At 38.6% G+C, this 16512-nt stretch overlaps 3 protein-coding genes across 5 annotated transcripts; 1 reads left to right on the forward strand and 2 right to left on the reverse strand.

Moving 5' to 3' along the window:
* Positions 1-580: 580 nt before the first annotated feature.
* Positions 581-5592, reverse strand: LOC116257990 (60S ribosomal protein L32-1-like). Of its 3 annotated transcripts, XM_031635036.2 has the most exons (5): positions 5406-5544; positions 3727-3872; positions 3464-3635; positions 1034-1215; positions 581-917 (listed from the first exon to the last, which is right to left on the reverse strand). In XM_031635036.2, exons 3-5 carry the CDS (start codon positions 3503-3505, stop codon positions 788-790), a joined length of 354 nt encoding a protein of 117 aa, XP_031490896.1. In that variant the 5' UTR covers positions 3506-3635; positions 3727-3872; positions 5406-5544; the 3' UTR covers positions 581-787. The 3 variants fall into 3 exon arrangements, with proteins under 3 accessions (XP_031490896.1, XP_031490898.1, XP_031490895.1); XM_031635038.2 differs by lacking the exon at positions 3727-3872; XM_031635035.2 differs by lacking the exons at positions 3464-3635; positions 3727-3872 and having other exon boundaries at positions 5406-5592.
* Positions 5593-7191: 1599 nt separating this feature from the next.
* On the reverse strand, positions 7192-10528 carry LOC116257989 (60S ribosomal protein L32-1-like). Its single transcript, XM_031635034.2, has 3 exons — positions 10369-10528; positions 7625-7806; positions 7192-7522 (listed from the first exon to the last, which is right to left on the reverse strand). The coding sequence occupies exons 1-3, from the start codon at positions 10456-10458 to the stop codon at positions 7393-7395; spliced, it is 402 nt and encodes a 133-aa protein (XP_031490894.1). The 5' UTR covers positions 10459-10528; the 3' UTR covers positions 7192-7392.
* A 1174-nt stretch (positions 10529-11702) lies between these two features.
* On the forward strand, positions 11703-16279 carry LOC116256973 (uncharacterized). The gene is made up of 4 exons (XM_031633530.2): positions 11703-12072; positions 12704-13453; positions 13997-14106; positions 15074-16279. The coding sequence occupies exons 2-4, from the start codon at positions 12767-12769 to the stop codon at positions 15198-15200; spliced, it is 924 nt and encodes a 307-aa protein (XP_031489390.1). The 5' UTR covers positions 11703-12072; positions 12704-12766; the 3' UTR covers positions 15201-16279.
* Positions 16280-16512: the final 233 nt, after the last annotated feature.

Below are 16512 nucleotides of genomic sequence, written 5' to 3' on the forward strand. Positions count from 1 at the left end.
TCCATGCAAGAGGCCAACCACTTTCTGTTGATTTTTTCTCGAGGGCGACAACTACCAACAAGAAGGCGAACGCTAAAAGTTCTACTCTCAAGTACGGGAGATAGATCTCTCTCTCTCTCTCAGTGTGAGGGCTCTTGCGACTTATACACAACGCATCTCAGGTTCAGTTCTTATGGGCATTACATGTTGGTGTCGAAGTAAAGAGACTGAGAGTCACCTCTCTCTCTCTCTCTCTCTCTCTCTCTCTCTCTCTCTCTCTCTCTCTTAGTGGTGGGGCTGCTGCCCAATCAACCATCCAGTTGGTGCATAAGAGCAATCACAAGCTCATTTTACTGTAGTGCAGAGTAGGTTGAGTGGTTGGCTTTGCATGTTTATGTACTTACCATTGATAAGATGGATCAACTTTTAGTTTTAAGAGGGCTTCAAAAGACACCTTGCAGATTGCTTACAGAAAATTTGTGTCAAGAAGCAACCAAGAGAATCGCAGGTTGGATGACTGCCAAAATCTAAACTTTAGAGTGCATCGAATGACATGAAAACATTGGCCAAGTCTCAGTTCCACAAAACCTGGTTTCCAAAATGAGAATAAATAACTACCACCACATTTAACAAATTGAAGATGTTGCCCATTAATCAAAGCATCATCCTACCTCGGATCACATTTGCTGATCAAGTCAACAAAGATACGTGACCCAAAATTAAAAGAAATCATTAAACAAAAATTCATGAGTTCAACTCCCATACAGGCCAGATCCAACTTTGTACAAATAGGAAATTAGAAAAATGATCACTCGTCCTCTTGGCTGCGCAGCCTAGCAAGTTTGTTTGTAACAACAACATCAAGTTGAGCAGCTCTCTCCACAATGGCTTTGCGCTTCAATGTAGAGACATTGTGTGCAATCTCCGCACAGAAAACCCTATATGAAGATGATAAATCAAATGTCACTGCCAGCTCATGACCCAAATAACCACTAAACCTGAAGCAACGCCATGCTAGGACAAAACAATGATGGAGCAGATAGACAACAGTCACCTGTTATGCATCATCAGAAGATCCAGGTCACCGGGATTGTGCACAACAAACTTCTTGAAACCATTAGGAAGATAATGTCTCGTCTTCTTATTAGAACCATAACCAATATTTGGCATGAGAGTGCATCCTTTAAATTTCCTTCTCACACGTGAATCAATACCCTTGGGCCTTCGCCAATTTGGCTGTCAAAATGCATTTAAATGTCTTATAAGACAGATGTGGCATAAAAAGAACAAAACCTCATGCAAGACATAGGAAAAGTTTGCTAACACTTGAATAAAGGCTTGGTAGAAAGTATGAAACTGAGATAGTCAACATTTTTTTCCCAATCAATGAATCAAAGAATCGAATGCATAAAACATGCATAATATCAGTAAAATGTCCACTTGAATATAATTGGAAAGATATTTGGAACAGTAAAGCTGCATTTCCTTCTAGCCTTCTTTCTGCTTTAAATCATTTGCAGCTGTGGATATAGTCAGTAACCGTAAGAACTTGTCGTGGAAATATTGACCAAGACAAACCATTTCCTCCCAAATTGATCATAACAGACACCATGCGAGAAATAATTGGATCAGTAAAATTTTTCTTTTGCTAACCACTATTGGTAAATGAAAGATTCCATTCCCTTTTCTTCTAACGTCATAATTCAACATACAATACAAGTACTGTATTTCTGTATTCTGTATGATATTTCTGGATTCTGCAGTAAGGTACTTGCATTCTGTATCTCTGTGATAGAGACACATTTTGGAGAAAGGGAGCACCTGAAGTGCTTCGCTCTCTCTGAGAGAGAGAACATCACAAAACATAGGAGGCTGCATGTCGGTTTAAAGTCTTTAAATAAAGGAAAGATCAAAAAAGGGATGAATGCCTCACGTGATGGTTCAGAAGGTTGATTTTTTTTTAAGAAAATCCACTTTGGGAGTAGTCACTCAAGTGACTCAACGACTAATCCCCAAAGTGGGACCAGCAGACTAGAAGCTCGAGACTAGTCAGCTGACTAGCTCCTATCAGAACCAGACAACTAGGCAGACCAATTAGTCCCTATTTTGACAATTAAGGCACATAATGGACAAAAAAATAAATCGTCGGATGAGGCCAAGAATATATTTGGATCACATGGCTCCTAAAGATGGAAAGACCTACATATGAAGGGGGAAGGGATTGGAATGCATATCCTAAATGGACACTTTAGGTTTTTTGTAGCACTTAAGAAAAAAAACTGTTTCTGAAAAAGAAATAATTATCCATTTAAATATTAAAAACCAGTAAACGATCAGCAAAATTGGTTTTGGCTTCCCCCCTTCTCTGGGAACATAACGACTTCGGGTCTATGGTTTCAGGCCTAACACTACCAACTACATGACAACCGGGGTTTCAGTTTGTATGATGTCTAGGCATTTTAGGGTGTCCATAAGGGAAGAATGATGCTAACATGAAAGGGCTGATTATAACCAAAGCCAAAAGCTAAAACTGCACAATCATGCTTTAAAGTACTATTTATAAGCATACTTTTTAAATTTTTGGTAAATTCTTAGTGAATAGTCAACATAACGAACTTTAATTGAATCCAATGCCTAATTCCAGCCTTAGACATAAGTCCCACGTAGACCTTAAGCGGCCACCATTTCGACTGGCCTGGACAAAAAATGCACCCAAGTGAAAAAAAAAAGTCATAAAAAGTTCTCCAAAAAAAATTCTTCTTCTTTTCCCCCTTTTCCTTCTTATTTTCCTTTGCTTTCTCCTTCTTTTTCCCCCTTTTTTTAGTTTTTTTTTTTTTGGCCTGTTTATGTCTCAGGCTGGTGTAGTCCTTTTGAAGGTCCATCACCTAGCACTTTTGACTACTAAGATTCCAGGAGCAATATTCACGACTATTCCTCTAATCCTATTTAACTTGTTATTCCAGTTCCATTTCAAACTCAGTACCTATCTCGTGAATCTTGAAATTATTAAAAGGACCCACTTCCACATCAACCACAATGCTCCTCACTTACCTGAAAAATCAAGTATTCTATGCTTGCACCAACCAAAGCTTGAAAGGACCTTTTGATAAATAAGTACTAAGTCTCCAGCAGCAGCATTCATTATTATTCCTGTCATTTTATTTAACTTGTTCTTCCAGTTCCAATTCAAGCTCAATGCCCATCTTGTGAATCTTCTAGTTGTTAAAATGACTCACCGTTCACATCAACCATAAAGTTCCACTTGCCCGAGAAAACAAGTAATTCTAGTCCAGACCAACCAAAGCTTGAAGGATGAACACTAGCAATAAACTAAACCACCAGTTCTATCCCCAATCATATACACACAAGAGGGGAGCACAAATGAGCCTACTAGATCTGATCCAACTGAGCCCATGTAGGTGATGTACTGATTTCCAAGAAACAAAAACAGGACACAGAAAGAGTAAGGCTAAAATTAAATCACCTTCTTATGGGCAGTGACTTTACAGTGACAGTACGTAGCCATGTTAGTATCACATACTTAGGATGACTTTCATGCATCTCAGGGCACTGCATCCAATAACTCCTCAATGACCACAATGGAAATGCATAACCATCAAATATACCAGGAGGTCCAGGGCACAGCGACAATGGTTCTGCCAAGAACATTGGACAGCATCACCAAACAAGAATTCACATAAAAGGAAATAGATTTGAAGATGGTAACTTGACAAACAATAAAACTACCTTCCTAAACTGTCTAAATCTATTGATCCCGAGGAAATGCATTCCGTGTGGGTTTGAAGATGGCAAGTTGAAAAACAAGAAACCACGTTTCCAAAAGCTATTTCCATCGACGCAGTCAAACCCTTGTCTCGATCTATTGTTCTTTTCTGCAACATAGATAAGACTTGACAGTGGACATAGGAGAGATTCACCAAACCCTTTTGAGAAAAACCAATACAGAAACATGCAACAATTCCACCAGCAGTAATTTCAAATTTCAGGCCTCTATTCAATTTATCATCATATGTAACATGGCCTTTCCGATTCAAACTCCTTCAGCAAATCCATGTGAAAATGCATTTCAGAACAACAAATTAACTATCTGCTGCCTTATTTTCATGCAATCACCATTGCTTGTGAGTTGATGCTCTCACAGACCAACATCTATGTTAACCAACTGATATCATGCGTCCATCTTGATACTTAAATAAATTTATTTTGACAGTATGCAGGTAAATTGTATATTTTTCTCAGTAGAACCTAGAGAAATATACATTAAAATGGTGACCTATAGGCTATATTCTTGATATTTTCATGTGTGCTTCACTTTTACGGTGTCAGGCTTGAAATAAAGCTCTTAAAGAATCTCAAGATAACATTTCCGAACCACCTCAAAAAAGCATGCAAGCAAGAGGCTTCCTTTCTTTCCTGCTCACATAAGTTACAAGCATTCTAGTACCCAAAAGGAGCCCATGTTTCGTAATAGGTCCTGTTCAGTTTTGACTACTAAGTACTAACAATGCAGTCAGAGACAGAAACATCTTTCCAGTTCATATTGTAACTGCTCTCACGTCTTTAACCTGCCACAGTTCACAACCATTCACTAGTCACTAGACTCACTACCAACCACGTTATCAAAGATATACTATTTTTGTCCTACCAAGCAATAAAATCCAACCATTGCTGAGTTTTAGAATCTATGACGCATGTTTGCTTCCAAACCACTTTTACATGCCGTGCATGTGTCCGGAAACCTATATGCCGATGTTTGTTTTTTCTTCATATTGCCTTTTCGTCCTTTATCTGTTGCATTAGGTTCCTTCTTGCATCTATGAGGTAAACAGGTGTGGTCAGGGACTTGCATTTCACCAACTACGAGCTCTCACCATTTAGCAGACCATCTTTACATACGTGCACTAACTGACTGGCCATTTAGCAACTACAAGACCTCACCATTTACCAAACCATCTGCTCAACTAAATGACTAACCAAACTGGTACAAGAAGCTTTTCCTACAGCATCATGTATAAACTGGTCTATAACAAACATAGTCTTTTCTCGTCGACCCCCATTTTCTCTACGTTATGTTTTCTCGTGAATTGATGAAACTACTAAAATGGTTTTGCATTTACGCTTTAACACAGACCGCAGCGGAGCAGAAACCCCACAACCATCCCCTGCCATGGAAATAGCAAATTGGGCTTCCTTCCAAACACCGCGCATGTCTTTATTTGTGCTAAAACCTACCCACCTGATAAGTCCACTCAAACGGAAAAGTTTGTTCGATTCTATGCCATTTTCTCAAGAAGTACATAAACTGAGTGTGGAGCAATTTGTCTCAAATCTGGGGGATAAAACTAGTAGAAGACGATCGAAACAAATAGATAGAAATGGAAACACATACACACACACTCACAGACCTTGACGGAAATCTTGCGGTCGCTCTGCGGCCTCTTGAACTTCTTGACTCTCTTTTTGATGATCTTCTTGCTCAGTAGGGGAACCGCCATTGCCACCCGATCCCACTAGCCTTCCCCGCGCTTCGTTGCTGCTGCAAAGGGGATGATAGGAAGTGAAGTTCGTCAGGGTTTAAGTGTTGTCTTTCTCCGTATTTATCTGTGACCTACGTGCAATAGGGGTATCCGGGCCTGTCCAAGGTTTTACATTTACAATTTTAAATCCAAAACCATTCTTTTATTACCTTAACCATGATTAGCGGCTTATTGTATTGATGTAATTAACGAAAATGAATTTGAACATCGTGCAATTTTGTTAGCTCATTTAATACATACCCTGAGTCCCAGATATTCCTAAGAAGAAAAGGGACAGTGGGCACCAAATTTTTTTCCTAAGAATTTTACTAATGAGAAGCCAACGCCACAAATCTACATATTTAAAAGTGTTCTTGTAATCTCCATTCCTCTTACCTTCCGAGTTGTTGGTTGTATTAACATCACTAATGAAAGTGTTAGTTACTACACCTCCATTTAAGATGCAAAGGCATAGTACCTATGGATATCAAGCTAAAAACACACTTCTTCACACATGCTCTTAATCTGACCAGCTAGTTAAGCCCTTTAATACAAATTTTTATAATTAATTTCGCTTTGTTTCCATTAATTATGTTTGTTTATGCAGTTATTCTTGGATGTCGACCCATTTTTTTAACATAGAGTAACAATAGAAATGCATTGATTTTTATTTTAATTGAACAAATACATATTTACATTGTATATACATTGTTTAAAAATGGCTTACATCACAACTAGTCATGACAACGCGTACAAAGTCTTCCAAGAGTATATATACAAAAACCAAGTTCACGGGACCAACACATTCCCTAGGTTTGGTGACAGAGAGAATATGCAGTGGCTATTAAGCTCCCCTATAAAGCACTTGCAATTTTAAAATAAATATCACCCTCAGCCCTGACGAGCAAAGCATAGTTGACCGAATTGGGAGCATAGGAATAAGGGTTTTGAAACAGTTCGCTTCCTACAGGCGCTATGATTTTGTAACAAATTGGGTGACAGTGTTAGACTAAGTCAACGGAATGTTGGGCCTATACCAGGCACCGGCATCACTGAGAAGTACTCCCTCTTCCCCAGTACAAAATTTTGTTCTCAAGTTGCAAATTAGGGTTTCTTTCATAGTCACAATTGGAGCTACTGCAGGCCGTATAACCTAAAACTAAACTCTTTAACTTATTCACTTTTTTTAAGTGCCAAAATGTCCGAATTAGGAAAGCGGTATGAGCAGATGGGCTCAGGCACAATAGAAATCCTCATCTTCATGATAGGCAACAAAAAGCTCATATACGTGCAGAACCAACAAGTTTAAAACTGTTAATAACAGCAGTAAAATGAACTTCTTGCAGTGCATGATACATAAATCGCACACTGGTTTGGGGTACAGCCCCTCTGTTTAGGCGCCACTCAATCATCTTAAATTTGATTTCATCAAAAAGCAGCAAGCACGTAAAAAGGGACCTGCACGGCTGCACAGACTTCATGCAAAACAGGCAGGAACAAACTCTTGATAGACATTGTTGCTTTATTTAAGCCCTGAAATGCCTTAAGTCTTTTCCAATATCAGCATTTGGATTGATTTATAGAATTGAAGTGGCCAAAATTAGATTGATTGAACACTCTGCAAATTTAATTTAAAAGGGAAAAAAATCAGATGCAATAATTAACCATCAAACAATGAGGTTAAATCACCATTCCTTTGACAAACTGAAAAAAGTTGACCACATAAAAGTATTATCCCACCGCAAATAGTATTTGCTAAGTTGTCGCCGAAATGATTCTAAACTGAAAAAATCATTAAACAAAATTCGCAAGTGCGCCCAAATACAAGCTGGAAACTTGGCTCGGTACAGAAAGGAAATAAAACAAAAATGTTGCTTCACTCGTCTTCTTGGCTGCGCAGCCTAGCAAGTTTGTTCGTAACAACAACATCAAGTTGAGCAGCTCTCTCGACAATCGCTTTACGCTTCAGAGTGGAGACATTGTGTGCAATCTCAGCGCAGAAAACCCTGTTTAATATGATAAACCAAATGTCATTGAAAGCTGGTGACCCAATGAGCAGCAAGCATGACTTGGCCAAAATCATGACAGGATAGATAGTCAACCATCACCTGTTATGCATCATCAGGAGATCCAGGTCGCTGGGATTGTGCACAACAAACTTCTTGAAACCATTAGGAAGATAATGTCTTGTCTTCTTGTTAGAACCATAACCAATATTTGGCATGAGAGTGCATCCCTTGAATTTCCTTCTCACACGTGAATCAATACCCTTCGGCCTTCGCCAATTTGTCTGTCGAATGCATTTAAATGTCTTGTAAGATGGAAAGCCACAAGAAACAAAGCCACATGCAAGATACCGGAAAATGTTTACAACATTTGCAGAGATGATTTGCAAAAAAACATCAACTTGAGATCCCCCCCAAATTTTTTCCCATCAAAGAATAAAATATAATGTGCACTTGAATGTAACTGGGAAAATGTCCAGAATGATAAAGCTGCAGTCCTTTGATTTTCTTTCTTCTTTAAGCCATTGGTAAATACTAGATACGGTTAGTATTGCTAAAAAATTTGGTGTAGAAATGCGACCAAGGCAAACCTTTCCTCCTTAATCAATCATAACTGCTCAAACATTGTTAAAGTTTCCATTCCTTTTATTACTGCTAGTGGTAAATGAAGGACCCTAGTTGTCTTCTTCTTCCAACATCTTAGTTCAAGTGACAGAAGCACTTCTAAGGGTTGCATCTCCACTAGTGTACCGTACAAAGTCACGGTCATCAATCTCCAACATAACTAGCACGGTAAAAATCTCACAATGATGTAGGTGTCTTCACAAAGGCAGGTAAAAATCAGCGCTGAGAAGTGAAACGACTCTACAAGGTTTTTTGGAAAGAAAAAAAGATATCTAACACTTATAAGATATAATGAAAAGATTACGCAAAAGAAAAAGCTACATATCTAAACTATAGACATTAAATGGCAAAGAAATTAAGTAACACTAAATATAACAAAGATATCATAATATTATGTGATTATTATGATAATCTCACCAAAATATAGTTCCAAAAAGTGTAAAGTTATTTTTCCCTTCTAAAGCGCTCTGGGAGACATGATATTTTCAAAAAGAGAGAGAGAGAGAGAGAGAGAACTCGGCTGTTTGTGACAATGATCTTATATGCAAAATTTAATGAAACCCTTGTTAAATTTGTCCAAAACGGAGAGAGAACAGGACAATGGACAGATTTCGCAAAGCCTCTAAAGTGGACCAAAATCCAGCATGCAACAATTCCACCAACAGAAATTCGAATTTGCAACCACTCTTTGAATTATTATTATTATACATAAGACGTAGTTGCCAACATCCCAACTAGCTGGTTACTATGTAACAAGCCAGTGACTAGTTGGTTAGAGATTTAGAGTAGTCAATCTAATCAGCCTAATTGTTAACTGACTAATCCCTGACATACAAATAATTAATTATAATTCATCAACTTAAAGAAACTGGTCCAGACTAGTTCCAATTAGCCCTTTCAGGGTTTTGAACAACCTGCCCAAAACTTCTGATTTTGACAAGTTAGACAAAAGATGGCCATTCAAATTCAAACTCTTTAGAAAACTCCAAGTAAAACTGCACGTCGTGAAAGTTTAAATGCAATCACTGCATTTTTGTCAATAGATCGTTACATAAACCAACATCCATCCTGACCGACTGACATCATGCATCTTGATATTTAAATTTCAATGTCTGCTGCAATTTTATGGTGATTCAGGCTTACATAAAGTTTCTAAGGAATTGCAAGATAATATTTGCAGACCATTTTAACAAAGACATGCAACCAAGAGGCTTCCTGCTCACATAAGTCATAAGCATTCCCAGTAGCCAAAAGGGATCATGTTTCAAGATAGGTTTTTCCTTTTCACTAATAACAGTGCAGCCAAATAGAGAAACATCTTCCCACTTCATATCGTGACTGCTGTCACCCCCAGCCTCATACTGCTGTCAATTTCTTAAGGCTTAACCAACCACAGTTCATACCTATTCATTGGTCAATGCCTACCACACGATAAAAGCGATGTACTTATATCCTACCAACTAACAAAATTCAAAGATTCTCGAGTTATACAATCTACGAGAGAACGTTGGCCTCTAAGCCTCTCCTATATGCATTGCATGCCTCTGCAAACTTGTACGCCACTGTCTTTTTTTTTTTTTCTTCATATAGCCTTTTCCCCCTTACTCTGTTATATTAGGTTCCTTCTTGCATCTAACTGGTACACAAATGCGCTAAATAACTTGCCATTTACTACTACAATACTTCACCATTTGCCAAAACATCTACTAAAGTACATGACTCGGCAAGCTGGTCATAACACCAGCGTTTTCTGTCGCATCAAACAGCAAATAGATCTACAATACCTTGATTCTTATCGAGGTTATATTTCCTTGTGAATTGGTGAAACTACTAACACCGTTTTGCTTTTTAAAGCCTTATCACAAATCACACAGGCACAGGTGCCCACCAATCATGTCCTGCTCATACAAATAGCAAATTTTTGCTAAGACCTACCCACTTCTTTAGTTCCTCTCAAACAGAAAAATCTATTGGCTTCCATCTCCTTTCTTGTTCGAACTTCTAGATAAATTGACCGTGGAGCATTTCAAAGAGCTCCAATTTGTCCCAAATCTGGGAGATAAAATGCAACCAATCGGTTTACATATTCTACAACTCTACACTTGATTGGAATCTCCGATGTTGTTCATTCACAATCTGAAAAGCTCAATAAAGTCGGGAAGAAAACGATCCATACGAACACATAAAACAAAGTTAAAAGAGAGAGAGAGAGAGAGAGAAACCTTGACGGAGATCTTGCGGTCGCTCTGCGGCCTCTTGAACTTCTTGACTCTCTTTTTGATGATCTTCTTGCTCAGCAGAGGCACCGCCATTGCCGCTTGATCCTGCTTGCCGTCCTCACCCTTCCTTGCCGCTTGTGGAAAGGGAGGGGAAGATAGCAAAGGATTCTAGGGTTTAAAATTTGAGTATTTCCGTGTCCATCCTCAACTTATACACAATTGACACATCCATGCCTGCCCAATCTCACCTTTTTAACTTTTACATTTTCAAGGCCAATCTATTCTTGAATACCCTGTTGATTGGGTTGTTCAATGAGCAAGCCGAGCTTGACTCGTTTGAGCTCGTCTACATGACATCGACCTCTGCTCAAGTCGCATGTTACTCAAGTCCGAGTCGAGCTGTATGAGCTAACAAACTTAACTTGATAAACCGAGTTTGAACTTAAGATCGTCCACATGCAATGAGAAATCAGTGTAAACTCATATCTAGAGTCTCTATGTCAAATTTCATTATTTAATCAAACAAACTACCCGCATTATCTCCCTTTGATGTACCCAACTGCCCATTAATATGGTCAGGGAAATATTCATTTGAGGAGAATGGGTCCACAAGGACAAAAGCAAATTCTACACCAACCAAATCAGAAGTAAGAAGTCTGTCTGTATTTAGTTTTGTTCATAAGGAAGCACATTGTGTCGATTTCATAGTTTCTCTCCGAATAATAATATATAGTTTCAATAACTAACTTAAACCACTTTAAGAAAACGAGTGGATTTATCAGTAGCATTAAGTAAAGTATGAATTTTATTTTATTAATTTGAGAAGAGCCGTCTAAATTCTAATTTTGTCATATCATTATTAGAACCTAGAGGGCATGAGAAGGTATGAAGGGAGCCTTTCCCTCTCTCTATGATACGCAAGTGCATGTGAAGGAAGGAGGCTCCTTTCATTACTCCTCCTAACACGTAACTTGCTCGGTTCAAACAATTAAAGGTTATATATGAAGCCAAGTTTAGAGTCTACATACAACAATTAAAGGCACAGTAACAACATTGGAAAAGAGAGAGCGAGTCTATAAGAGATTATTTTTAGTATAGAAGCACAAATTTTGGAACAAGCTTGCTTTGGCACCAAATAATGTGATTCAATATTAGCTGTTAGGGAATTAACAAATTAACCGCTGGTCAAAACAATGGAGAATATCAGTCTAAGTCAAATCAAATGGAAGTAATATTGAAGAAGATAAAATAAGTAAAACTACTTAAAACACATAGTTACTGTTACAGAGCGGTCCAAGCATTGTATTTTTATGAAGAGGAAAATGGTCTGTGAGAAACAGAAACCGTGGCCTTGAAAGAATGCCTACAGCGACCGAGTTCGTTACTTCGGCCGCACCAACCTACAGTTTGTTTCTCTCCCGCTCTCTAAATTTGGCCATCTCCATCTGCATCCCCAGCACTTCTGCCTGTGTTCATCGAGAAGAGAAACAGCCTGCACATCTCCCCGACACCATTATTCACCTCTCTCCTTCTATCTTTTTCCACACGCCCTTTTCCTGTCGATCGGCACTGCAAGAAGCCCATCGATCGTCTCTTATCTCTTTCCATTCCTCTTCATCTTCCGTTCAGGGATTTCTGGCCTTTTTAGTTTTATTTGGTAGGACGTCGATGTCGCAGCGCTAGAATATGGAGATTTTAGTGACTCGGGTGAGTTTGGCATCAGCCATCTTTCTCGTTCTTCCTTCCAATTCCTTAGCTCCACATTCCTCTTGGTGCTTTCTTGTACTTTCATGTTTTCAATCTGTTATTCTCTTTTGCTTAAGAGTACAATTTCCCTTTCTTGGCGCAAGGGAATTCTATTCGCTCCACCATACATGGTTGACGATATCTTTCCAAAGGTTGATCTTACGGTTCTCACAATTATTATTTCCAAAGGAGATGTGCTGTATTCATAAGGCGAGGACAAACAACGACTAAGTGGTCTGAGAATTTGTATCTTCTATAAGATTTTATGTCTACTTTAAGACAATTTTTACAGAAAATGACCTGCAATCATGGTTCCGTTTTTGGGGATCTAAACAATTCAATTCATTTTTCCTTTTTCATAATATGCAAAGCAGTCGGTAATTGACTGAAGCCACTGAACCATGTTTTTGGTCTCTGTGGAGATGTTTGCTATAAGTTTTGAATCCTGCAAGATCTATTCCTACATAAGCCTTTAACTGTGGAGATTTGGCTAGTTTGTACATGATGCAGGCTAAATTGATTCCTTCCCTTTGCTCAAAGTTTATGAATGCTTAGTAATAACAGAAGCTCATTTTTCTCTTATATAATGCAGCTATAGCAGACAGTGATTCAATTTGTACAATCATAGAATCCACCTTGCTTGGAGCCATCAGTTATGGAGGCGACCAATGAAGCTGGCAAGCATCCAAATGGTCTAGAAGATGAAGGTGTGAAAGAAGATGCAATCTCGAAACCAACAGAAGATGCTAGAATGGCTACTACATCCTCGTCTTCCTTCTGTTCTTCAGCTGATGGAGATGATTTCTTTCAACTTGAAACAAGCACGCTGGAAGAAGCTGCGACAAGCTTAGGCGGTGAAAGAATAGAATGTATGGAGAGTTGCAGAGTTGAAACTGACAAAATAGAGGTGAAGACTCTGAAGCAGAGCAGAGAAGATGAAGATGAGCTTTCTGCACCAACTCAAACCGAGGATCGTCCGAATGAAAAGCCATGCATATCAGGCAGCATCTCTTCTGATTTTTCAGTTGGCGGCAATTCAGATGACAGAACTTCTGCAAAATCCATGAGTGACTGCAGCCGAGAATTCGTGATTGATGAGAATATTGATGTTAACGCCGACATGACGTTCAAGTCAAACCACTCGGCACTGGATTACAGCCATGTTTCTCAGTCAGAAAATTATAGCACCTACTTGGGATTTGCAAAGCAATCGCTTGCGAGCTATGGCAATGAAAAACCAGATGCTTACGACCCTATGAGAATCCCTGCGTCTATCTTCTCCAAGCCCCAGAGTACCATGGAGTGGAGTGTGGCTTCAAATGACTCGTCATACAACGTTCAGGTAAGAAGTTCAAGTTTTCCTCATAGTAAAAAAAATCTCCAACATTTTTCTCTACCATCGTCATTTTGAAAGCAGCTGATATTATTGGTCAAATATTGCGACATTTAGATATTACCAGCCAGCAAAAGCATCACGATACTATCAGAATATTATCCCAAGATATCTCTGTTAGAAGCTTCCAAAAGTCTCCATGTGGTTCACCTAATTGTCTCTTTATATATCTTTACAAAAAAGATACTAGAGGACCTCTTGTCCCAACCTTATTTTCTGGTTTCTTATGCTTTAAAAACTTAAAAATTTTCTCAAAGAGAAACCACATCTTTAAGGGAAAACTCCTGACAAAACCTTGTCGATAATGATAATGGCCGTGACCATGCTTTCCTTACAGGCCACCTTTTATTTTGACAAGTCCAGCAGATTAAGACGAAATTGTCTTGCTTCTTCCCCTGCCCATTGGTCTTTCACCTGTGAAGGATCCATGGTTGCAGGCTTGATACTTAAGAGCTCGGAGATTCATGATAACTCAAATGTGGCAATCTGCAGGGAAAACGTGTTGATGCACAGCAGAAACCGCCTGTTATTCTGGCTATTCCTCGTGCTAATAGCATGCCACGCCACTCTGATGCCAGCGTCCGTTCCTTTGCATTTCCAATGTACTCTCTCTGTCTCTCTCGCTTTCTCTCTCTATAGATATATGTGGGCGTGTGTGCGCTTTTCTTGATATCTCACTTTTATATTGCTTTGTGGCATATAAATGAATGCAAAATGTATAAACTCATAGAGTTCGAAAAAATCATGACAATCAGATATGTTAATCAGGTTTTATGTATAAGCTTTTCAAAATTAATCATCTTAGGTAATTCAGTTTATGAAATCCAATCTTGATATGTTTACTATTTCTTTATTGTTATTTTCATTCATTATGCATCAACTTATATTATTTAGATTTGTAAAGCAAAAAAACATACTAAAACAGTGAGAGGCTCGTCTAAGAGGAACATTTAGGGGGGCATCATTTTTTTGCATAATACGAGCAGTTCCTTTTCTTTTGTCAAACACGTATAAGCACTCGAATCTGTGAGGAGTTTTATACCAATCAAGGCCGGCAAAATCATTAACATTACTCCTTTTTCAACTCCGTGCATGCTCTTCTTTTGCTATATATATATAGGTAGTGGTTGGAGAAACTGCTGCTTTGGATTCATTGGTCTTGCTAATGACAACTGTTACACAGAATCTGGATTATATTTTGCTGAAGAGATGAGGAAACCACCACTTTATACAGAAAATACAGACAAATAAGATCCATGAAGCTGTTTACCTTAAAGGGTTTGCAAAAGGCTTGACCATGCTGTTGGTGATTTTTTTTTCTTGGTAATACTGGTTGAAGGCCAACTTGTTTCCCCTACATGATCGTTAGTTAGACAATGGCATCCTTCTGTGTTCGTTATTAAATGCTTTCTCTTTTTCTTTCTCATTCCGCTTTTCATCCAACATCGAGTATTGATAACTTTGTCTCTAATACACACAGTTGCGCACATAGACACATACACATATGTAAATCATATATGCAGTCTTCCATGCTTTTGTATGAATTTGTAACTTCAATTTTATTTGCAGTTTGACAGCAGATGGACATAATGCGTCTCGCAAGGTGGAAGAAGAAAGCCAGGCTGTTCCCCAAGTGGATCAGGAGAAGCCAGGATTGCCTCCTCGTGCATGGTTCTCCTGCCTATTCTGTTGCTGACATCATGGGATAATATGCGCGCAAGCTTTCCTCAGGTGTGCCAAGCATTGCAGATGGATACCCTGAATCCATTGACCCATATTTAAGGCCACTAGAGTCCACACCTGCTTCCTTTTTGTCTCTGCCGATCAGCCTGTTTCTGCTACATGTCTCAGTTGCGTCTGTAAGTATTCTTGAAGGGGTCGGTAGATGTCTAAAGTGCAATATGCTTTGAACGTTGAGAGAGTGTGCAGGTGGTCGTTGTTGAAGTGGACTGCGTGAGCGGTGGCAACTGGTTGCCGCTGCTGCTTGTTTTCCTGCTGTCCTCTTTCTCTCTTGTTGATTCTGTAAATTGTATTGTAAAAAATTCTACTGGTAGTGATTTTCGAAGTTCTAGTTCAGCATCGAGTTTTCGTTTTGGGAGCAAGGATCAGGGAAAATGATAAAATGTTGGAAAATAACATAGCATAACATTCTAAACTGGTATCTGGTGAGTGACGTCACGAAACTGTCAATTATTTCAGCAAGAGAGGGGGTGGTTTTATGTGGTCTTTGAAGTCTGTAGGATATCAAGTGCTCTTCATGTTATGCAGAAGCATGAATGTTCATGGAATGGTTTGGCCTTTGGGAGTGCTGACTTTTAGACAGAGATCTAGTTTAGGTATTTTAAAATTAGGTAAATATTGGGGGCTGTTTGGCGATTAGCACAGTTTGTCACTGTTTCATTAATCTGCTCCAAGACTGTATTATTGTAACAAGTTACTTACTTTGACAGTATTTTATGAATCTGCCCTAATCTTTGGGGTATGTCTATAGAATAATAACAAACTATTACTATTGCCAAACACCCTTACTCAAAATGAAAAACACTTAAATAACATTTTTTTTGTCAAGTCAGAATCGGATCCACTGCAGCCAAAATTTCCAAACTCCTTGTACCAAATTTGCGGGTCTGCAACCTAGTATCAATCTACCATTTGCATATGTATGTTTCACATGTTTTGTGTTATGACTTCTGAAATAACTTTAAAATTATGAACTTGAATTTGGCAAATAGAAATTTATGGAAGTTTCTCATATCTGCTTATCTGTGGTAGTTGTTTACCAGACAGTTATTCATTTAGGACTACTGCAACTTTTTTGGGTCAATGAAGGGAAATTATTTGGTGTTAGATTTCAACAGGTGGCATGCATGTTTATCATAAGCAGGTTGCCCAAGCAATTGACATAATTGTGTTCATTAGCACTTTTGGTGCATTATTGTTATAGCTGTCTTTTCATATGAAACTGTTTGTTGCCTTTGATCCCTAACAATTATTTCTTACTTTTTGGG

Source organism: Nymphaea colorata, chromosome 7 (assembly GCF_008831285.2).
Source record: "Nymphaea colorata isolate Beijing-Zhang1983 chromosome 7, ASM883128v2, whole genome shotgun sequence".
Taxonomy (NCBI): domain Eukaryota; kingdom Viridiplantae; phylum Streptophyta; class Magnoliopsida; order Nymphaeales; family Nymphaeaceae; genus Nymphaea; species Nymphaea colorata.